Here is a 24,008-nt window from a genome sequence, read left to right as displayed (position 1 = left end):
TGGGGGAGCAAGACTAGAGGAAAACTGTGAAAGGTTAGGCCCAAACACAGTTGAAAATGATAAAATAGTTTGAATTAAATATAATCCATGCCAACACTATTCTGAATTTCTGCCAGTAGGGGTTGCTGATATCATTCATATAACATCGAGTTGCCTTTATATCTCCATGCCAAAGCTTTATTGTATCTGTTAATGACTACTGTTATAAATTATATTTAGAAATCAAATGCAGATACAAAGTTCACCTAACAGCAAAAAAAAATGGTTTCTGAATATTTTTTTAAAAAGAATGAAAATAAGGTCCATGAAAGTAAATCTAGCTTTATGGAGCTTTAGGCATAAAAATCTGAATTGTGTGATACAAGTTAGGGGAACAAGTTGGCAAAAATTAAATAGACAGTGTTAGTTCAGCTAAAATGAGGCATCCCCATAAAGCAAGTTTCTTTTTTAATGGAACTTAAAAAAAATTCTTCTTTCAGCTCACTTGCTATAGTATGTGCTCCATTCTCCTCCCCATTTGCTGTGTTTTCTCCATTTTTTGCAGATCCTTGTTGGTTTGTCGCAGCTGCAGCAGCTGCAGCAGCTGCTGCTTGTTGCTGTGCAAGTTTATCTCTATAAGCTTGTTGTCTTGTTTGCACTACATCAGGCATTACGGCATCTATCAGTGACAGAGACTCTATTGGTCGACCATCAAACAAGGTACCATCCTGGATTTGAAAAATTGTGAGAAGAAAAATCAAAGGTAACACATTTGGAGTAATTTGTATTCAGACAAGTCAACAGCAGAAAATAATCATTCCAAGAAAAAACACTTTTCGGTAATTTCCTGAGTGCATGTAAGAAAGGAAGGAAGGAATCGGGAGGGAAGAAGGAAACTAAAGGGAGTACTGTAAACAGCTGTTCCAATCGTCTTCCTCACCCAATTCTTACTGTTAAGTGTTGCACAGATCAAAGCTGAAATGCTGAAAGGAATTAAAAAAAAAAAAAGTAGGCCTGGAGGGTAAAAAGGCTTTCAATTATATTCCCAAGTTCTGTTAGTCAAAAGTAATGTGGGATAGTTAATAAAATGATGAGATTTGGTGCCACATTTTGGTAAATACTTCTTTAAAACTAAAAACTTTTTAAATAGTTTTGCTGAATGCAAAAGTTTCTTGTGATTTAATTAAAACATTAAGGCAGAAATAGACATCAACATCAATAGACATTAATACATACAATCACCTCATTTCACTACTGTTATTGTTTTTTGAAGTCCTTGTTGCATTTGTTACGATACTGTTTTATGTGTTGTTTTTTTGGCCCGAAAGCAGGTAGGTCTTAGCTCCCTGACCAGGGATTGAACCCATGCCGCTCCACTGGAAGGCAGTCTTACTCACTGGAATGCCAGGGAAGTCCCTCATTTTACTACTGTTGAAATATGAGCACAATAAGATTTAAAGACTTCCACAGGTAGTCTATGGCAGCTGGAATCTGTTAACTGGTGCTATTCAAAGTGCAATCCAAAGACCAACAGTTCCCTCAACACCTGGAAACTTGTTAGAAATGAAGACTCAAAGCTATAGAATCAAAATCTCTAAAGGGCTCACGAATCTCTGTTTTAACAAGCTTTTGGGGAAAGTCTTATATGCACAGCAACATTTGAGAAGTACAGCTACAACTCACAGGCTAGTGTTCTTTAATTTTATCAAGTTGCTATATTTTCCAAAGCTCCTCTCACTGGTATTAGGAAGTTCACAATAAATAAGTTCTAAAGCAAGCAGGAGAAGAGACACAGGCACAGAGCAAGTCAGAAATAGAAACAGTGCATATTAGCTAGAAACATGCATAAATGAAGCCTGGCTCACTTAGGCTAGTGAACACGCACGAAGTGTTATGATAGGATGCTCCCAGTTACAAAACACTGAACATCTCTCTCTGAACTGTCGATTATAATAGAGTATTTGAGGAGCTGGAGCAAGTATTTAAACTTAAAAAAAGATTAAAACCAATACAGATATATTGTGGAGTACTATATTAAACCTAGAAAAATTTTTTTCAGAAAAAATGAGACTTCAACTCTGGCCACTGGGAGAAATTGTTTTATCATTCTCTCCAATAAGTATACTTTGGGAGGCAAAGTGCTAAAAGACAATGAGGACACATTTAATTTAGAATCAGTAGATTTTTCAGTATAGACATGAGGAAATTAAAAAAATAATCACTTTAGTACATTATAATTATAGTAATAAATACTGGTGTAGAAACCATGGAGCTTTAGTTTTTAAATACCTGTAAAAGGAAAGGGGAATATGTTAATCTCTGAAATGAAAATAAGGTGAAAAGCTCCATATATCACAAATCCTGACCATGTATAAAAATTTTCAGCTATGCCAGGGTGTGCAGAGTCTTTCTGTATATTTTGGGCTTTGCAGACCTAAGGTCTCTGTCACAACCACTCAATGCTGCCACTGTAGCACAAAAGCTAGATAATATGTAAATTAAGGAGTGTGACTATGCCCCAAGCAAACTTTACAGAAACAAGCAATAGGCAGACTCTGGCTCACAGGCCATAATTGATTGACACGAGTTAAACTACCTATATCATACAGACTGTAGACAGGTGCCTTCCAAAATCACTTACAATCAAATAACCTAAGATCTTCTAATTTCACAATCAATTATGGTCTCAGTATTCCACAGCACAATTTTCTTATTTTAAAGAAAATTATTTCTTCAGTTCAGTTCAGTTCAGTTACTCAGTCATGTCCAATTCTTTGCAACCCCATGAATCGCAGCACACCAGGCCTCCCTGTCCATCACCATCACCATCTCCCACAGTTCTTACTGTTTACTTATTAAACCATGTAAAAAGCAATAAAATAGTAGTCCTTATAGTTGAGAGCCATCAGCCTTGCCTGTGCGCCCTGACACCACATTAGGAATAATGTCCTTCAGTTTTGTTTACCTGGTGAAGCTGAAGTCAGATAATGAATGAGCAAGCAAGATACCAGATATTTAAGGAAGCATTTAAGAGTTAGACTTAGTACTTGAACTAAATCTTCCTTACCTCATTAATACTAACTTCTGCCTCTACATACTGTAGACCTTTCTGGATGATAGAAATCAATGCAGCAGGCGGGACGAGGGCACCATTTATGTTAGACTGACTGATATGGCTTTCTATACCGAAGGTGAACGCTGAATGAGAAAATCCTGAAAGCAAAAAAAAAAGGTGTAACAATTTATTCTCCAAATGGCAATATGCAATGTAACCCAAAGGAAAGACTTCTGTAATCTTTCAAATCCACATTACACCCATCTGAAATCCCAGACTGTTAGCTAAGGTCAAATATGTTTTTAAACAAAAGAAGTATCAAAATCCAAACACATTAACCTTCATGTATTTTCCTCTTCACTTTAATTATATAACCGTAGCACATAATTTTCCTCAACAAACAGTATTAAACTTTAGAGTTGGGGAAAAGCCTTTTTAAGTCATGTGACTCAACTGCTTCACTCAAGATAAATTAAATGACATTTAATATTTCTGTAATATATTAAAATTTCTGTATATAAATCATCATACATCTTGAAATTCTATATTTTGTAGGCTATTTTAAAAATCTACTTAGGAAATAAAAAGCAAACTAAAACGTAAGGAATGAAAACTGTAATTTAATAATGAAAAATAATTTTCATGCTTAACTTTGATTGTATATATGATTAAGTACTAAGAAAAAGTTACTAATTTTTTGCTACTTAGTAATAATCCATCTAAATGGAAGCTTTAGAAAAAGAACAGCTGACAAGCGAAAATCCAATTTGTATGTCCATCAACAACTCTTTGATTTTAATTTGAAATACTCAAACCAAAATATTCACATTACAAAAGTCTAATTTTAAATCAATTTAAGTCACTCTTGCTTTTTATGAAAGTCAAGTCCAAATCCAAAAGTAAAATTCTAGTAAACTGACAGACCGAGGGTGGTTATTCTCTTTACCAACATATCCGTCAGAGCTTAACTAGTGTTAACTATCATTAATGTTAAATAATTCAATTAAATTATACATCTGTACAGAACATTAAGTAAGGTAAATGAACACGATTTGGGTCTTGGTTAAACTGATCTAATCCATGCAACACGCTGTCGAGCCCGTCTATCCTTACATGTTTCGTGCTTAGCCCATGCTTTCTTGTTTTGTGCTTGCACTCTCAGACTCCTTGTGGCACTTATGAACAGTCTATCATAAAATACTGTGCGCTCTCAAAGAGCATGTGGCTAGAGCCTATTTTAAATGGTTAACAGAGAGTCACAGTACACCTAAGCTGACTTCCCTTAGGGCTGTCCCTTCCTTACCTCTTTGGAATACCTAACCATTTCTGTAACTACCCATAGTGAGAAGTAAGAAGATGCTTGAATTTTGACTTCTTGACTTCACCCATAGACAAACAAGATCATTATTAAAAACGTATTTATAATCTGCAACTTAATCTGAGCTCACAAGAAGGCACAAAAAACACAAATGAAAAAAGCACTGTTTTGCTCCGTCCCTATCAGGAAACCCAGAATTACTTGAGTATGAGCAGATCCCAGATCACCAGGATAGGAAACTGAGAAAAAAGACTAGGAAGAATTGGGGAGAAAGGTTATGAGATCATGGCAGTGAAATCCAGAAGCACTGAGGCTGGAGACTTCTGTTCTCAATTTCATATCCCTCTCGAAATAAATTCTGCAGTAAATCATAAACAGAAAGGGGGAAAAAAAGCTAAATAACCAAGTGGCTTGGAGTAGAAGACTTCAAGATAGACGATATCACTTACAGAGGGCCTGTATCATGCACACATATATAATCTTATTAACTTCTCATCTTTCTCAGCAGATGAGAAAACACAAAGAAAATAAAGATTTATTCAGGGACCATGGCCATAACCACTGCATTCCCCCCATCCTACTGAGCAGTTAGAACAGGGTCGAGGATAAAGCTAAGGCAGAGTGAGCTCCCGCATATCAACAAAAAATGAAAGACTGCATCATTATTCTTATTTCATTCCAAGGTATTAGAAAGTGTCATCAGTACCACATGAGACATTAAGACACTTTATTAATAAGCAAGATACTTTGATTTTTCAAAGCCTTCTAAACTGTAGCAAAGTCTATGACTTCTGTACTCCAATTTCTGAGTACAATTTAAATAATTATTAATTACATTTAGACTCTGTTTAATTAGATGACAAAGTTCAAGATTATGTCCAAGAATATCCTGAGCTGCACAAGAACAATGTCAATTTTTAACTGGAATGTTGTCTATGTTCTGAATTTTTTTTGTGAGACCAGGTGCTCTGTGCCATCCTAAGGTATTACATATGCACTTACAATCTTCTCAAACAGCAAGAAAACAACCCTAAAGTCATCTTTAATAGTGTTTCGGCACTTATCGTTAATATATATTTGCCCTAAAGGAGGTCCACACTTAAAATGCTCTTCTTAAACACATGCTGAATTGAACAATAACTTTTTAAAAATTTCTAGTTATAGCATTACAAAGCAGCTTAAAATTATGTTTGAAACTACTCTTCCTCCCGTCCCTAAAACAACTTCTTCCTTAGAAATTTTTCACCTTGCCACGCTACAGCGGAAGGTCCTCCTAACTTCCCTCAGCCCCTGGCATTCCACCATTCCAGACCCTATCGATTCTCCCGCTCCGGTCTCTGTCATCAGCTTTCCTTTTGTGCCCAAACCTGGACTGTAGTCCCCCAGCGTCCTTTACCTGGACCACTGCTGTCATAAGTTCCTCTCCTCTCTTCCCCAGTCAAGTACACTTGCAACACTATAGCTAGAAGACTACTTGCAAAACAAAAAATGATCATGCCACTCCTTACTTGAGTACCTTCAACAATCCTTCTGGCCTTCATAATCAAGGCCAAACTCTCTAAGTGTGACACACAGGGACTTGCAATCTTCACCCTACTCATCTCTCCAGGCTTATCTCCCCATTTCTTCTCAATGCACGTTAAATACAACCAAGACCTAGAACATACGGTGCTATCTCATGCCTTTGGGCTTCACATGTTCCCACGCACTTTTCACCTGTGTGAATGGAGGTGAAGCCCTTCCTTCTGCTGCTCCAGGGTTGATACTTCTCTTCTATAATATCCTCTATTTGTGGGTGTGTAGCATTCTATGGGTTGTGTTTATGTGTATGATTAATACAACTGGGATGTCTGAAGATGGGGTTAATATCTAGTCGTCTTTCAATTTTAGGAAACTAGATGTCACCTAACTTTACTAGTGTTCAATAACCATTTGTTAAATCAGAATGCAATTCTACTATAATTTATCCTGGCACATCAGGAAATCTATAAATCCAGAGAAAACATATGGCTTAAATCTCCCTTGAAAAACTAAAACTTGAACCAGGGTTATGCCAAAATATATTTGCATTTATCTGTAAATATATATGCAGGCAATACTTTTTCAGGGACAGCTTTTGATCTACATAGTAAAAGGCAAAAGGCATCAACTTACAGTCTGTGAAATGCTTAAGTCTAGCCTGCTTGCCTAATATAGCATCCCTTCTTTCCAGGAGTAAAAGCAAAGCTGATATAAATAATACTTTGTATAAATACTCTACAATCAAGTATTCTACACATTCACTAGAGTGATTAAAATCTGGGAGATAGAAAAGGAAATCCAGAGAGGAGTTAAGGCTGAACACCACAAAGTTCAGTATACAGTAATTCAAGTATATTCAGTGATCAGGACCGGCAGGGGTATGGGGGAGGGGGGGTCCTATGTGCAGTTACTTTTGAGGCCATGCACTGTTCCTATGTAAGAAATGAGGTCACAAGACAACAATTTTCTACATATGGCTTGTTTCAGGAGTGACCTCTCTTGGGATGACAGGGATGGTTTCCTCAAAGGAAAGTCAAGTCTTTCAGATCCTGTCAACTCTACTTTGCAAATGGAGGGTATACGAACATGAAAAGGGGCTCTGAACATGGTTATGGTGTAGGGTATCTGAACAGGGCTGGGGGGCAGTGGGAAGGGGGGAGGCAAAGCTTAACTACTAACACAACACAGTGCCCTATATGGAAGTAAAATCTGATTTACACAAGGTCCTTTTCTTAGCCTCAGGTCAGAAAAGCCCAGAAAATCATACCCCTGCTTCCATCACCACATACTCTCTTGACCCCAAATCTGTTTCCAATTCTATCCTATAGACCCAGAATTTTGTTTAGTACAAAAAGTTCCATACTTAAATGTGTGAAGGTTTTAGAAAAGGTAAAAAGAAGTAGAGAAAAAAATGCTACATGGGACCTTGTATGTTGAAAAGTTAGATAGACCTAACACTTATTTAAAAAATTTTACAAAGGAAAGGAAGAAAGGAGTGAAGAAAAAAAATTACAACACCAAAACCCAAATACAACTGTTAACATATTTTATTTCCTTTTGTCCAGCACAATACACTGGCGATGCAGTTTTGTGCCCTAATCTTGTCCTTTATATATATATATATATCTGAATATTTTATATGAATTGTATTTTCTGAAATAATTTTATTATAATATTCATCCAATAAATGTACCAGCTAGTAAATTATTCACCCCATGGCTGGACATTTGGATTTTCCAATGTTCACTATTTAAAAAGACTCTTACTTCAAATATCTATGTGTATAGGCTTTTGCCATGTATATATATGTTTTTTCTTTAGGATGGAGTCCCTCAAAAGTTGAAGGGGACATCAGCACTTCAAAGGAAGTTCATGACTGCCAAATTGCCTTTCAAAAGAACTGTACAAGTTTATGAAGCCATCAGCAATTTATACATTTCCTTATATGCTTACAATGCTGGTTATTCCTAAAAAAAAAACAAAAAGATTACTATTAAGATTGAACAAGTTCTCTGTTTGGCAACCATTAAAGGACCTTTGTTTTTTAACAAGTATGTCAGTCAGAATGTGTAACAGGAATTTCCTTTATCGGCAAAAAAAAAAAAGTCATTCAGTTTACAAAAAGAGGAGAAAAAGTGATTTGGATAAAAGTATAATTATCAGAATTTATGACAACTGCTTGCTATTTATTGTTCCTTAGTCATGTGTACAACAACTGTATGTATCAAATTAATGCCACTGCATATTTTATTATTTGAACTGACCATGTACTCACAAAAACTGAATTAAGACTCATGGTGGAAATATCAGATGCTAACCTCTCCTCTCCATTTCTTCATGGTGAAAGGCACATTACTGATAGCCATTTAATCTAAACTCCTTCCAGCCTGCTGTTAAAATCTGTTTATAAATGATACCAGCGGAGGATATGTAAGAAGCAATGTTTATCTAGCCCAGTTACCTTTATCTGAGTCAAGAGAAACTACACTATCACTTAACTGTTGATACTCTACTGGCCATTGGAGAGGTTAATACAAAAACCAATAAATGAAAAAGACAAATGAATGGGCTGTTGGGTATTACAGGTCAGAACCATAAAGTTATACACAAACATTCTGGCTACTTTGTGCCCACTATGATCATTATGATCATGTTTAGATTTCCAAATTAAGTGTATGTTTGATGTGTGACCTTATAAACAAATATAACATTTTAAGTAAGCATCATGTAAGAAGTGTGGTGCAAGGCCTATTTCCTGGGAGAAGCAATATCCTTTTGAAAAGAGTAGAAAAGTGAAGTGAGGTGCAGGAGAGACAAGAAGATCTTTCATGAAGTGAATGCTTTAAGCCTATATATATCATCACCTCATAAATGGAGACTACGTGGCAAGATGAATCTCAGTTCTAAAAACATGAGGATTTTTAAAAATAACAGTATTCAAAATCATGATCTAGAAAATTATTCAGTAACAAGGACATGTTGTTTCTGTATTTTCCAGTTAGTTTTCAATCATAAAATGCAACTGTTTCCCAGTGTTCAACACAGGTTCATCCATGAGCTCCTACACATGTAATAGATGACAAAAAAATCTAGAAGCAAGAATTCTCCCCTAAACCAAATTCACAATTTAAGCAAAATTTCATCTTACACAAAGCAACAAGAAAAACGGGTGCCACAAAGTTCACAAATAATTGCCTGGAACAATTTCCTTAGAAAAAAATAAACAACTACAGGAGAGTCACGTGACACAAAGGGGGAAGGAGTGAGGGGAGGGGGAGAAAATTTAAAAGATCCAAACCAGTTTAGCTCCTCTAAAATTAACCCTGCATCAGTTTCTCTTGTATACAACCAACTATAATATTAGTATTTATTCTACCTATCATTGCTAAATATAAGTTATTAGGGTGATCAAGTTATTAATGCCCTTGGGTAAATGCTAATTAAAGGGAACACAATGAATCAAATCCATTAATTGTAGCACTACATGTCAAATCCCAAAAGAAAAAAAAAAAAACAAATTTTATTCCCTAGGAAATATTTGTTAAATATGAACAGTCTAGTTCATAACAGTGCAAAATGATAATGATCAAAGTAATATGCTCAGAGTGAATTTTCCAGAGATATAAATGAGAAAGATAAAAGGTTCCAGGACAATAAAACCATACTACAATAAATTTTTCTCTTAATTAGTTTTAACAAATAGGGAAGGATGGCTTATTTCAGACAGAAGTTTATAAAACATTTGAGGCTGAACACCATGCAGTAGTTCCTTTTCAGCAAGTATTACTAACAAATTTTATAAATGAGAAAATGGGAGCTCTGAGAAGGTATGTAACTGGGGGTAGGGGGGGACTTTTACAGGTAACATTTTCTAGTATTCATAATAGTCGTAATAAATTTACCACATAGTATATGGAGTATTTAAGATTAAAACAAGTTAAGTGATTTTATTCCCTCAGGAGATGGATCCCAAGATACTGTGAATATACAACACCTTCTTGTCAAGTTCTAATTATCCCACGACTAGTACAGATCCATCATTAATTGCGCCTAAGAACCACTTGGAACATCTGTAAAATGCAAATTCTGGGGCCCACTCCTAGCTCTCTAAGTGATTGTGATGCAGGTGGCCAAAGGATCAAACTTCAGAATGCTGGTTATAGGTGGTTCTTAAATTTATTGCAAGCTGCCTTCCTAGAAAAACTGCTGTTAAGTCAAAATGTCATCAGTGTAGTCTGATTTTCCCCTATAAATTCATAATGTAAATAGGAAGTTGCCAATTTTATAAAGGGACCGGTGTTCACATTTTAGACATGTGGCTTAACATCAGACTTCATCACCAGTACACCGTATATAGTTTTGTAAAGAATATACAAAGCACAACTAAGAACATAGTTAACAATTACATAGGATTTAATATGATAAATATTAGTCTACCATACAAGGTATTTAAAAAAATATCATTCTTGCTTTATGTTTACTGCAACATAAAATACCTTAAAACATAAAATTTGGAAGCATTTTTTTCTGAGAACATAAGCAATTTTAAGACTTTTGATAAAATCACTGGACACTTTCATAAATTAACCCAGATTATTATTTTATCGTCCCTTTTACTTGCTATATTTTCCTGCAGTGATATAAAACATCATCTGTATTTCTCATCCACCAATCCTTTGCACTATTTTTCACTTTAGTGTCTAATGCCTCAAAGCTCTGACTTAACTGGTGGTTGAATTCAAAGGCAGAAAAAACAGAGTTTGTTCTGCCCCAATAATTTCTTTCTGCTATTGTCTAAAGTACTATATAACAATATCCAAATGTGAGTGTATGTGCTACAGTCCATGGGTCACTACCTTTTCTACTTTATTAATAATCATTATATCTTATGCAAAATATTCTACAGATTTTCTCTTTGGATCTGCCAGTTTATTAACTGAAAACAAAACAAAACAAGATCTATCAGTTTCAAAGCTTCATAACAAGTTATCCTGCATTCTTGGTTACTTTATTTTCTTCTTTTTTCCTCCCGGCCCTTGTTGGATATAATTTTCTCAGCTGTTCCAAGCCAGAGAGGAGTAGTGATGTTGCCTGGGAATAGAATATTCCCACCCAAGAGAAAAGCTCAGAACTGGAGTGCAGCTGGGAGTATCTCAATAAGAAGATGATCTAAAATCTAAGGCCTTGTCTAAATTATCTGCCTAAGAAAGGACAACTAACAAAGCCCTGGAAGAAGAATAACTGGAGTTTCAAGTCAAAATTGAAGGCTCAATATCCTATCTATTCCTTTCACCCCTCCCCGAAAAGTGGCTACCAAAATTATCTTTTTATACCAAACTTTATCTTAACTAACATCCCAATAACTTTAAGTTATAATTCCTAAAATTCACATGCAGACATTTTCAATCACCAAATGATTCAAACTCATGTTAACAATCTAACTTTCCATTGCAGTCAATCTTTTCCACCATCTTATGTTCCATCCAACCTGTTTTCCCCTCTTCTAGTTTTTACTTTTTCCCCTTAATCCAGCCTACATTTTCCCTTGTAATATTCCTTCTTTTTTAGGATAACACCTCTTAATCTGTCTAGAAAACTTGGGAGATCACTGAATAACTTAATATTTATAACAAATATCTTTCAGTGATTTATATTTACTAATCAGCTCCCGATGAAATACATTATTAAGATTCAGGTCAAAGATACACTTAATCAACTGGGATGAGACAAAAGCATTATGAAAAAGCAAATTTAGCTTTTGAAATGCTTATTGCAACTAGGACCAGTAACATTAAGCTGAGAACTATGAATATACATTATCAAACTGATGACATCTGAGAATTTATATGTTCCTACCAACCATTTGCAGTAATCTCACTTCATTACGAACTATAAAAATGATCTTTGAACAGTGAAAGCCAAACCACTTGTTAGAAATATTTGCCTGAGATGATTCTAACATATTTGAAAGAGTCAGAGAGTTAAACCATGCAGTAACACATAGCTTTAAAATGGCAGTCCAGACATTAAGGAAACATACAAAGTTCGACAGTTTGGACTGGTACAAATTTCAAATGCATAAAAGGTTATTTTGAAGATATTAAAATAATTTGAGGCCTATTTACTTTATGAATGTACTCACCTGACTCTTGCAAGTATCTATATACCAAGAAGTTGACCTCATCACTGCTTATACTCATCTTTATTCCCACTTAAACCATGAGGTCACAACACAGGATATAACCCTAAAAATAAAACAAAGTTAATTAAGTATTTTCTCAATAAAATATTTTTAAACAAAATGTAAACAATGCTGTAAAAACCATTTGATTTTATTAAATAATGTAAAATGAAGATTTGATATTGCCTAATAATAAATCCTAACAAATAAAGATACTTCCAATAGTTAGTAGTAGATTATACAACCAAAACACAGCTGGGTCTCTTGTTCTGCAACATACTGGCAAAAGGGATTAAAAATTTACAAAAGGGCCTCCAGTATCATATTTTAATAATTATATTAAATAGCATAAAAAGTTGTTCCTCTTTTCTCCTTAAATGTAAAAGAGAGTTTATTTTAAGGATCAGAAAATTATTTATATAGGAAAAGACTGACTTCAGACTACAGGAACAGGGACCAGCCATCCATGCTGGTTTTGTTTACAAAATTTACTAGGATTTGAAGTCTCTATTTTCTCAACATCTAATCTGCAATGTTCAAGTTTCAAAAAGCTCTAGGTATGCATAAGGCAGAGAGGTTGGAGTACAGTTCTGAAAACTCAAATGATATTCTCAGAAGGAGGGAAAGAAGGAAACTGACATATAGCTTAAATATACCCTGATTATACATAGCTGTTCTCATGTCACAGAAAGGATTTAAAGAAAACTCTCCTGCTCGGTGCCCAACAGTCAATGCGTTAGGCTTTGCCAGTCATACAGTCACAACTACTCATCGTCACTACTCGTGACGGCACACGAGTGACTGATGGTGGCCAGGTTCCAATAGACAACTTATCAACACTGACATTTGAACTGCATATAATACTCTTGTGTCATAAAATATTTTTCTTTTGATTTCTTCTTCAGCACTCAAAAAATTAAAACCTTGTCTTAGTTTGTGGTCCTTATAAAAAGTCAATGGGCTGGACATGGCCCACAGACTAGCTTCTCCATTCCTTGTTTAAAAAAGGATACGCTGACATCTATCCAATATAAAAAAGAAAGAAAGTGAAGTCACTCAGTTGTGTCCGACTCTTTGCGACCCCATGGACTGTAGCCTACCAGGCTCCTCCCTCAGTCCATGGAATTTTCCAGGCAAGAGTACTGGAGTGGGGTGCCATTTCCTTCTCCAGGGGATCTTCCCAACCCAGGGATTGGACCCAGGTCTCTGGCATTGCAGGCAGACGCTTTACTGTCTGAGCCACCAGGGAAGCCCATTCTGTATAAAGGGGTATCTATCCCTGGGCCTGTGCTGAGTGTCCTGCCACATCATGGATCTCTTATAATGCAGGGCAACAATATATTTACACCTCTCAAGATTAACAAGGACTGAGCAGGCTTCTATACAATAGGAACTGCTACTGCTGTAGATCTGGAAAGCCTGGTGACTGAACACTCACCAAGCTTATCTCAGAAACAAAGGAAGACAAACAAGGGGGCGGTAACAATTCCCCCAGTGAACGCACACACACAGGAAGCCCTGACCAAATTCAGTGGTCTGGGAATACATCTCAGAGGAAGTGCCTTCAGTGCTCAGACCTCAAGGACAGACAGGAGAGTGAGAACACGAATATCTGGGGAGGAAGGAAAAGAACTGAAGCAATTCAGTGAGCAGTTAACAGTCACTGGAAGGTCTGCATGAAGAAAAAGAAGCAAAATGAAGTGAGGCTTGAGAGGAGCCTTGAAGGAATCACAAGAAAACAGGGAAGAAAAAGCAGGAAACGCAGGGAAGTGGTATGATTTACATTTTAAAAGACCATCCTGAATTCTAATATGAAAACTAGAAGGAAACTGGGCTGAGGAGAGGGGCCAAGTTAGGAAGGTGCTGCAGTCACCTAAGAGAAGAAGCCTGAAACCGGACTGAGGCCCTGCAGCTGAGAAGCGTCCCTAGGACACCAGGATTCCAGAGACACTCAGGAAGTAGCAGACTCAGGGTGGGTGACTTGACACAGAGCTCAGGAAAGGAGAAGAATCAAAGGTGTCTTTTAGGACATTTACTGAAAGGAGAAGCCATGGGAGAAAAGCAAATACCATCCTCGTGTGAAGAAGAAGGCACCTCCTCCCATTTAATTTCAAATAGTGCAATTGAATGTGATAATCTATACACGCCACACTGAACAGAATGATACAGGTGAACTCCTCTGATGACTGGCTCAGGACACCTCATCCAGAGGCCCCTGTGGCACACAGGAGGATCTGAGCTCTGGAGGAGATCCTGCTCAACTCTACCCTGACCCACAGGAATGGTAACAATGTGCTTGGCACACACAGTACGTATAACACAGGAGTCAATTCTGAAAGCCTGGTGATTGAATGATTTAAAAAATAAAACCACCACACCCATTATATGATTACATATAACACCCATTATATGGCAGGCATTAAGTCACAACTTGGCCAACCATGGATATCTGTCAGGGAAACACTGAGTCACTATTGATGAAGAGGATCTCCCAAAATGAGTTCATTCAGGTGGAATCCTAGTGAAACAACTAATGAAGAAAATAAGAGTATTCTTTTCCTCTAAAATATCATTCAGTCTAATATTCAAATAATGAGTAATGGAACTGAAGTACCTAAGATGTACACATTTCTTAAAATGCCTGACTCTGATACGCAAAGGTCACCAAAATGTCTCAAATTGAAGCAGTTATCAGTAGTGCTTCTGTATCATTTAATGTATCTTGGGGCAAAGAAAAACACAAGTCAAAGTGATACAAATTATTGTCTGTAAAAACTCTCGTAATAAATACATGTTGGTGGCATACTTTTTGTAAAGTCAACAAGAAATACCAAACATGAAGAGCAAGAGAGCTCTTGTCTGTTGAAATTGCTGTGAATAGGTTTATTATACTGATCACAGTACTATACTAGTTTCTGTAACCAAAAGTAAATTTTTTAAGAGAAAGGGGTAAACTTTTCAAATTTTAAAAGGGTTCCTCTAGCTTTAGTTCTACTTCAGCTAGCTCATACTTTCAGAGAGAAAGATCACTGTTTTCACTTATACCAAACATACCCCTAGGGCAGACAAGTGAAGTGAAGTGAAGTCGCTCAGTCGTGTCCGACTCTGCAACCCCGTGGACGGAGTACCCTATACTAGGCTACTCCATGCATGGGATTTTCTGGGCAAGAGTACAGCAGAAGGGGACAACAGAGGATGAGATGGCTGGATGGCATCACTGACTCAATGGACAGGTTTGAGCAAGATCCGGGAGTTGGTGAAGGGTGGGGAAGCCTGGAGTGCCGCAGTCCAGGGGGTCTCAGAGTCAAACATGGCTGAGCGACTGAACAACAAAGAGCTAGGAACTGACACATGAAATGAAGCTGTCCCAAGCCATGCAGAATTGACAGTTTTTCAGTTAAGAGAAACATACAAACAAATGTGGCCTTAAAAAAAAAATAGTGAAGTTAATAAAACTCTGTATTAAGTTTCAGTCATAGTGGCAATAAAACTACATAGGCTCTTTATTTAAAGACCTGAGTTTATCCTCTTATAAAGACACTCAATTTTAGAATAAGGTTCAGTATGAAATTAGTCTGTTTAAATTCTAACATCAAAAGGACACCTGAAAAGAACAGGAAATACTAGACGTTAAAAACAAACAAGACAACGTTAAGACGTTTCCTGATTGAAAGCTTCAGTTTTCACTTTCAAAATACCTAAAAAACCTGGATGCCAGAGAACAAAGCTTGGAGAAAATGCCACTACTTCAGCAGTGGACTCACTGCAGTTTACAGAACAGGTCCATTTTGATTTGTTTGTTTACACTTCTATGATGTAGTCTTCACCTGCCCCAAGTGAAGACCAGATACACAGAGACTAGCCACAACTGATCTTCAGAAGGCACACAAAAAACCTTCCTGCCATACCTCTTCCACTGTGGTATCTTTCAGAACATCTATCTTTAAGCAAGGTCACAAGATAACAGTAAGACGCTCATCCAATCTACCCTGTACCAAACAGGCATGGGCCCTGATATCACGTCTGGCAGAGGTTACCACGTATAAAAGAAGTTCTGCCTCAAGGAGCTGAGAGACTATTAAACGAGACATCCAAAATAAGCACTTGCTAAAATCACAAAACACCTATTTGTATATTCTGCCTGATCATACTTATTCAGCCCTCAAAAGTAAATGACCTAGTTCTAAAAACATATATTTTAAATATCTCTGTACTTTTTAACTCTCAGAAACAGCCTATAAGATCATAAAAGCTTTTATTCAAACCCCCATCAGTTATGGGCAATGAAATTACTTAATTCAAACCCACAGCTATATTAAGGCAGCAAGAGTAAAAACAAAAACTACAATCTTAACCAACATTTAGCTGAGTATTTATATGTAAAAACTACACTAAATACTCTAATGTTTAGTATGAACTATTTTACTTTAAGGCTTCACAGACAAAAATCTAGCAAGTATTACAGAAACAGGACTGTTGATCTAAGTCAGGTATAATTGCTTCAACCGAATATACATGGTATTTTCAGCATCACAAAACTGAGTTCAGCATTCACACACTGGATAGCAACTGCTCCAAATATTTAACTGTCTCATTTGTTCTTCCACCTATCTGGTACCACATTTCTGCCTTTGGCCTCAAACAGAACAGACATGATACTCTTTTCTGATACCATATCTAGAGCATATTAGAGTCCAACTATGATCCTAAATCACACTATTTTAAATCTACAAGACTGAAAAAATAATGAAAGATATGGACAAAGAAAAAAAAATTAAAAGCTTTTCTGGAATCTCATACTTACAGCACATTATTTAGAGGTCTGAAAACTTCTTGCAGGCTCTAAATTCAAATGCACAATCAAAATGTCCTAATCTTAGAAAAATAATTTAGTTCAAAATGTAGTGGTAGAACTTTCTTGGAGGTCCAGTGGCTAAGACTCTGCACTCCTGATGCAAGGGATCAGTTTAATTCCGGGTTGGGGAACTAGATCACATATGCCACAACTAAAGATCCCGCAACAAAGATCGAGTGCCACAGCCAAACAAACAAATAAGAATAGATATTAGGAGAAAAAAATCAAAAACCAAAACGTACAGGGGTGGCATATTATCCCATGGCAGACACATTAGTTTCATTTTTGCTTTGCTCAACATTTAGATGATTTTAAATTATTCTAAGACTCCTATAACAATATTTATGCTTCAAGTTGTTTCTTCGTCCATTTCTTTTGGTAGCTGTGCATTTAAGAATAGTCCTCAAGATCAGGAAAAGTCCCTAAAAGTAAATTACTGGACCAAAGGGAAAAGATAAATAGCTATTTTGATTCTTAATGAATACCAACAAATTAGATCCACTCAGAAGACTGAACCAATTCAAGATACCTCCAGCTGAAACATTAGTAAAATATTCAAGGTAACCAATTATAAACAACAGCAACAAAAACATGCCGGCCAGCCATAACATTAGAAACATTTTAAAATAATCCTCAACATTATGGAGACTGTGACAAAACAGAAACTATACACAATATCTACAACTACTGCTCATAGCTGTTTAATAGAGAAAAAAGAGCAACAATATTAAAAGCTGCTACAAGAACTCTGATGTTAAAATAACAAATAACTGTCAAACAGTGTGACCTTGGACACCTTCAGGATACCCCTCCAAATAAATGTTAGTAACACAGAGAGGCCCAAGTGACTGATATGCTGGGAGTCCATCTAGCAGAAAGTAAGATTCAGGATTCTCTGGAACTCAGCAGCTGAGACATGGTGCGATTGTAATTAGCAAGATGAAAACTGTAGCTTGCCTCTTGTAGAATCCACAGCCACTGTCTAAGAAAAGACAACACAGCAACTGCTTTCCATTTGGAGAATTATTCCATTCTCAGCCCTGTGGTTTAAATGGACAGACATCCTGATCCAAAGGAAGGTACTTAATTTGCTTAAGCCAACCAGCAAATCATACCTTTGGTTTAGGGTTGACACCTCTCCTCCACAGACACACGCCATATCCCATGTGTCTCAACTCAATCACTCCCAGTAAGTGAAACACTAGTAGAAGACGTGCTGATTTCTATAAAGTCAACCTCCTTTCAGAGAGGAGTGGGCAGGCAACAAGGGCACAATGTGAAGCTTGGGATGAATGTGTATCACTGAGGTCAGAATAGAGATATCAGAGGCAGAGAAGGGGGGCAACGCAGAAACAAGAGAAACTGTGTCCTTGATGACATTAAATGTCTATCTTTCAATTAGATCAAGTACTATCTAAGTCAATTTACCACTGTATTTTGGTTAAAGAAGTAAAAAATGTATTTTATTGTCTAATCTAGAAGATTTGTCAGTTGCAACCAAAAGAGGGCAGACAACCAAGAAATGTTTTACAACAAGAAAGCGCCTGAAGTTAGTGATGGATTATATTTAGAGAAATAAGCGGAGGGTAGAGGAGTCGGTGTGGAGGGAAGGTGGGTGTTTGAAATCCCTATTGTTTCCACATTGGAAAGAGGACAGACTTACCTCACAGAAATGGGCTGCCTAGAGAGCACAGCCCTCTGGGGAGTCCCACTTCGTATGTGTTAAACTAGAGGTAAAACAGAAGACGTCCCAGCAGAAATGCTCCAGAATATAGTATTACAATTCGCTGTTCATGGAAAGTGGTACCTCTGGTTCTGCTCTCTTCATACAGGAAGGTCACATTCTCAGCTACTTATATTACTTTGGGGTGATAAACCAATCCAAACAAATGCTGACTACATGCATTTGTGGAGGTGAGGTAACGACAAGTGAAAGGTAAACGCAACAATGGCCATGCTAAAGCCTGTAGGGGTAAAACGCACTAAAGCACTATTTTTCTGACATTTATTTTACTCACTCAGTTAAAGGAAAATGAGCACTTTCAGTGTGTAAGGCACTATGACAGATGCTGGAGACATGGCTAAACAATGTAAACCATGGCCAGATCGTGTGACTTTACAAGTTGCTGGGAAGAAAAAGAACAATTCCAACTATAAATTTTAATATACAGATCTATGTATTTAGAAATGCCATTCAAATACTACACCTTCTTCAGAGAAGGAAAAAAAAAGTATAGAATCAATAATGTAAAAGAATGTAATAACTATAAAAAGAAACCAAATTCTTAGCACCAGGAGGTTCTACGAAATTGCTAACTCCAAGGCATGACATATGTTGCCAAGGACCCATGGACACCACAGGGTATCACTACACAGCTTACACAGACCTTGATATCAGTGGCAGTCCTAAATAGTCAGCCACTGCAGTCACAAGCAAACGAATTGTAATATTTTGCTATATAAATAACAGCTTCTAAACTCATAAAGAATCATGCATCAAAACTTGTTGGGTATAAGTTCTCAATCTGTCTGTGGAGTAAAGTAACAGTTCATCCACTGCCACGCTGCCTCAATGGGTTATCACAGGAAACTGGCAAACTGTCTTATTAAAACCACGTGCATGCATGCATGCAAGGTCGCTGTAGTCGTATCTAACTCTGCAACCCTATGGACTGCAGCCCACCAGGCTCCTCTGTCCACGGGGATTCTCCAGGCAAAAATACTGGAGTGGGTTGCCATGGCCTCCTCCAGGGGATCTTCCCAACCCAGGGATCCAACCTGCATCTCTTTGGTCTCCTGCTTTCGCAGGTGGTTCTTTACCACTAGCACCACCTGGGAAGCCCATAGGAAACTGTCAAACTGTCTTGTTAAAACCATGACAAGCTGCAAAAAATACCAAACTATGACAACTAACAACACAAAGTGTGTGGAGGGGAAATGAAATAGAGTGAGGAGAGAAATTAATTAGTTTACTGATTAGTGAAGTCATTGGTGCCTCTAGAATTTATGCTGAGGCCCAACTTGCAGGATTTTAGAAAGTGACTTTATTTGAAGAGGGGGTCTTTAAAGAGGTGATTACATTAAAGTGAAGTCATTAGAGTGAATCTTTCATAATATGAATATAACCCAACACGACGAGTGTCCTTTTACGAGGAGGAAGAGACACCAGAAATGCATGTGCACAGAGGAAAGACCATGTGAAGAGGCAAGAAGGCAACCACCTGCAAGTCAAGGAGAGGCCTCGGGAGAAACCAAACCTGCCAGCACTTTCATCCTGGACTTTCATTCCAGAACGGTGAGGAAATAAACTTCTGTTGTTTTTATAAGCCACTCAGTCTGCAGCATTTTGTTATGGCGGCCCTAGCACACTGATACACACCCAACATCACAAATTCTGTAAAACTCTGATCATTCACTAGTGAAGTGAAGTCGCTCAGTCATGCTCAACTCTTTGCAACCCCATGGACTGTAGCCTATCAGGCTCCTCCATCCATGGGATTTTCCAGGCAAGAGTCCTGGAGTGGATTGCCATTTCCTTCTCCAGATCATTCACTGGAGACTTTTAAATTACTGATGTTCACGACTGCCAGGGTCTATCCTTTCAAAAATTTGCCTCTATTTTTAGGAATCTATCCTGTCCTGTAATTGCCAAAAACAGTTACATGTCCTGTAATTTGTCAAAGTTGATGACATTAACAGGATACATTAGCACTTCATAATCTTCTGCCCCGCAATGCCCCTTTGTTCTCCCTACTCCCTAAGAAACACTCTCACAAACAGCACACACACATACACACACACAAAATGCATTACTCTTCATTTCCCACTTCTTTAAAAATAATTAAAATCCTACTAAGGTAATAACACATTTGTGTACATAAAATATGGTACAATGAAGAGGTGTACTTTAAGACTTAGCTCTGAAGTCTTTGACAAACAGCTTAAAATGTGTATAAATGTTTACGATGCTAAAGCTTAAAATATTTCACAAAATTTTATTAGACTAAATGAAATCATATTTACAAAACTTACTCTTGAAAAACTGCAAAATGCAACAAATCAGGATTCAGAGAGAGATAATCTCAAGAAAAAACAGTAAGCTCTAATTGCAATGTGTATCTAAGCTTACTTCAGCACTAACCAAACTTAAAAAATAAAACCCTACACAAGAAAACCAAATTATTTGGCTGATTTCTTAAATATTAATGACAAACAGCAGCACATGTTCTTTTTATAGAGCCTTAGCCCTGGACTACAACCATGGTTTATTTGCCCAACATTTTGAAGACGTCTTTTCATGTATGCCTATAATACTAAGTCCAAAGAGAAGCAAAGAATTTTCTTAAAACAAACATTCTACCACTCTTGACAGTAAGATAAATGCTAAATTTAAACTATATTTTTAAAGATACAATCTCATGAGATAATTTTTATTCACACTATTAAAAAAGAGAAAATATCCTTTTAAGCTAATTAGTTCTGTATCTCATTTTCATGTAAGCATTTTAAGGGTATCTTTAATAATTTGAATATAATGTTCTAGTGAAAAGTTTATAGTATCTACTCCCAGCCCCCTCCCCAAGAGAAACAAATACAATTTTTAAAAAATAGGCAGACAAGATAGTTTTTGAAGGGAAATTAGCAGGTACTGGCATTGACTTTTACCTTCCAATTGCAGCACATGAGCATCTTTCAGATAATTTTCCTAAGGATGTGCCTAGCAATATGTATATTTTACAGAAACGCTAACTTTTTTTTCCCTAAACAAATCAAAGGTTCGTGGCAACCCTGCACTGTCAAATGATGGTTAATATTTATTATCACTGAAAGTATTTTTTAAATTAAGGTTATGTTATTTTTAAGACATAATGCTCTTATTACAGACACTATTTTTACACTACTGTGTAAACATAACTTTTATATGCACTAGGAAACCAAAAAAATTTGTATGACTCCTTTTATTGTGATGGTCTGGAACCAAAACTGCAATATCTCTGAAGAATGTGTGTAACTATAGGCAATTTTTATGTTTTTTTTCTTTTCGGCTGTTCTTGCTTTGTTTTGTTATATTTATGGTCAACAAAGTAGTGAATCTTAAGAATTTAAAGTATAACTTAGAAGGGATAAACTTGTAAACTACTTTTCTTGTCCTTGCCTTTTCCACTGGAATCCAGAGCTCTCATGAAAATTAAAAATAACATGAGAGAAGTCAAATCGCAGGTATCCTGTGTGATTTTAGACAATGTGACTCTTCTGGGCCTCTGTTCCTTTATCGAGAAAATGAGGGAAGTGAAGTGCATAGTCTCTTCCTGCTAACCCTCAATGATTTGAGTATTACAGTACAGAATATCACATAGAAATCCTGCAGGCTCACAGGACCCGAAGACATAGTGGTTTTTAATAAATCATTTTATAACAGGCTTATGAGTGCATTATGAGGTTTTAAAAACTGTCAGACCTCAGGTGGACATCTCCAGGAATCAGGAAAAGGGGAAGTAATGAGTCCACCTCATCACGAATGTTTGAGTACTTAACCACACATAGTGCTTATTAGGCAAATGGTAACCATCTTTTCATCAGAAACTGAGCCTTCTAATGTCTGTCAATTGTTTCAACTTGATCTATACCAGGAGTGTTTACAAACTCTGGCCTGTATGTAAATCCCAACCCATTACCCATTTTTGTTCAGCTCACAATACCTTGTGGTTTTCACAAAACAAGGAACTGTTTGTACAGAATATTTGTAGTTGACTTGATGATAGGGAACACTAACTTTGAATCCCAATTAAGCAATTTTAAGAATCTCAGCACAGCTCTCCAGGCTGAGTAAACTAGCAACTAGCATGTATCATGTGATGAATCAACTTTCATTTACTTGTGGACTTCAACTTCCCAAACATAAAAAAGTGGCTGTTCAATATGAATCAAGGATGGGCTCAATAAATATGTGTTAAATGACTGACTAAACATAGTCAAGGTACACTGACAGGGGGGTGAGGAAAGATAAGAAATTTAAACACTAAGTTAACAGAAAGTGAAAGTGAAATCGCTCAGTCGTGTCTGACTCTTTGCAACCCCATGGACTGTAGCCTACCAGGCTCCTCTGTCCATGGGACTTTCGAGGCAAGAGTACTGGAGTGGGGTGCCACTGCCTTCTCCAGGAGATCTTCCCAACCCAGGAATCGAACCCAGGTCTCCCGCATTGTAGACAGATGCTTTACCATCTGAGCCACCAGGGAAGCACACAGTTAACAAAAGACAGACCACAGTTGTGTTTTGTGTTTTTCACCTACTGAGCAATAACTGGTCATTCCAGTCAGTCTGTGAAGGAAGTCTGGAAATTAAAGTAAGGTAACCCAGATAGCATATTCAAAAACGGAGACATTACTTTGCCGACTAAGGTCCGTCTAGTCTATGGTTTTTCCTGTGGTCATGTATGGATGTGAGAGTTGGACTGTGAAGAAGGCTGAGCAATGAAGAATTGATGCTTTTGAACTGTGGTGTTGGAGAAGACTCTTGAGAGTCCCTTGGACTGCAAGGAGATCCAACCAGTCCATTCTGAAGGAGATCAGCCCTGGGATTTCTTTGGAAGGAATGATGTTAAAGCTGAAACTCCAGTACTTTGGCCCCTCATGCGAAGAGTTGACTCATTAGAAAAGACTCTGATGCTGGGAGGGATTGGGGGCAGGAGGAGAAGGGGACGACTCTGATGCTGGGAGGGATTGGGGGCAGGAGGAGAAGGGGACGACAGAGGATGAGACGGCTGGATGGCATCACTGACTCGATGAACGTGAGTCTTGGTGATGGACAGGGAGGTCTGGCATGCTACAATTCATGGGGTCGCAAAGAGTCAGACACGATTGAGCAACTGAACTAAACTGAACTGAAGAAAATAAAAATTAAGAACCTAGTTCCCTCCCACTAGCAAGAAAAGCTCTGAGTTTATTAGAACAGGAACCAACATCAGAAAGATAAAAGCAGTTTCTTCAAAACCTTACTATTCTGATCTTGGAACAGAAATGGTATAAGGACCCATAAGACTGGAACACAACTAAAACTAAAACTACAGTTACCTAAATGAATGAAAACTTGGCTTAAA

General features: G+C 37.2%; 1 protein-coding gene across 2 annotated transcripts in view; it reads right to left on the bottom strand.

Annotated features, from left to right (window-relative positions):
- Window positions 1–24,008, bottom strand: part of TBL1XR1 (transducin beta like 1 X-linked receptor 1) — a 176,795-nt gene that overhangs the window by 26,993 nt on the left and 125,794 nt on the right. For both annotated transcript variants that reach the window (XM_018047615.1, XM_018047609.1), the window contains 3 exons: window positions 12,016–12,118; window positions 3,047–3,192; window positions 485–707 (listed from right to left, as the gene is read on the bottom strand). In XM_018047615.1, coding sequence (XP_017903104.1) covers window positions 485–707; window positions 3,047–3,192; window positions 12,016–12,073 — 427 coding nt within the window. In that variant the 5' untranslated portion in view covers window positions 12,074–12,118. The remainder of the gene's footprint in view (window positions 1–484; window positions 708–3,046; window positions 3,193–12,015; window positions 12,119–24,008) is intronic.

This window comes from Capra hircus, chromosome 1 (assembly GCF_001704415.2).
Source record: "Capra hircus breed San Clemente chromosome 1, ASM170441v1, whole genome shotgun sequence".
In the NCBI taxonomy this organism is placed as follows: Eukaryota; Metazoa; Chordata; class Mammalia; order Artiodactyla; family Bovidae; genus Capra; species Capra hircus.
The sequence above is the reverse complement of the archived record's forward strand: the minus strand, read 5'-3'. Positions and strand labels throughout refer to the sequence as shown.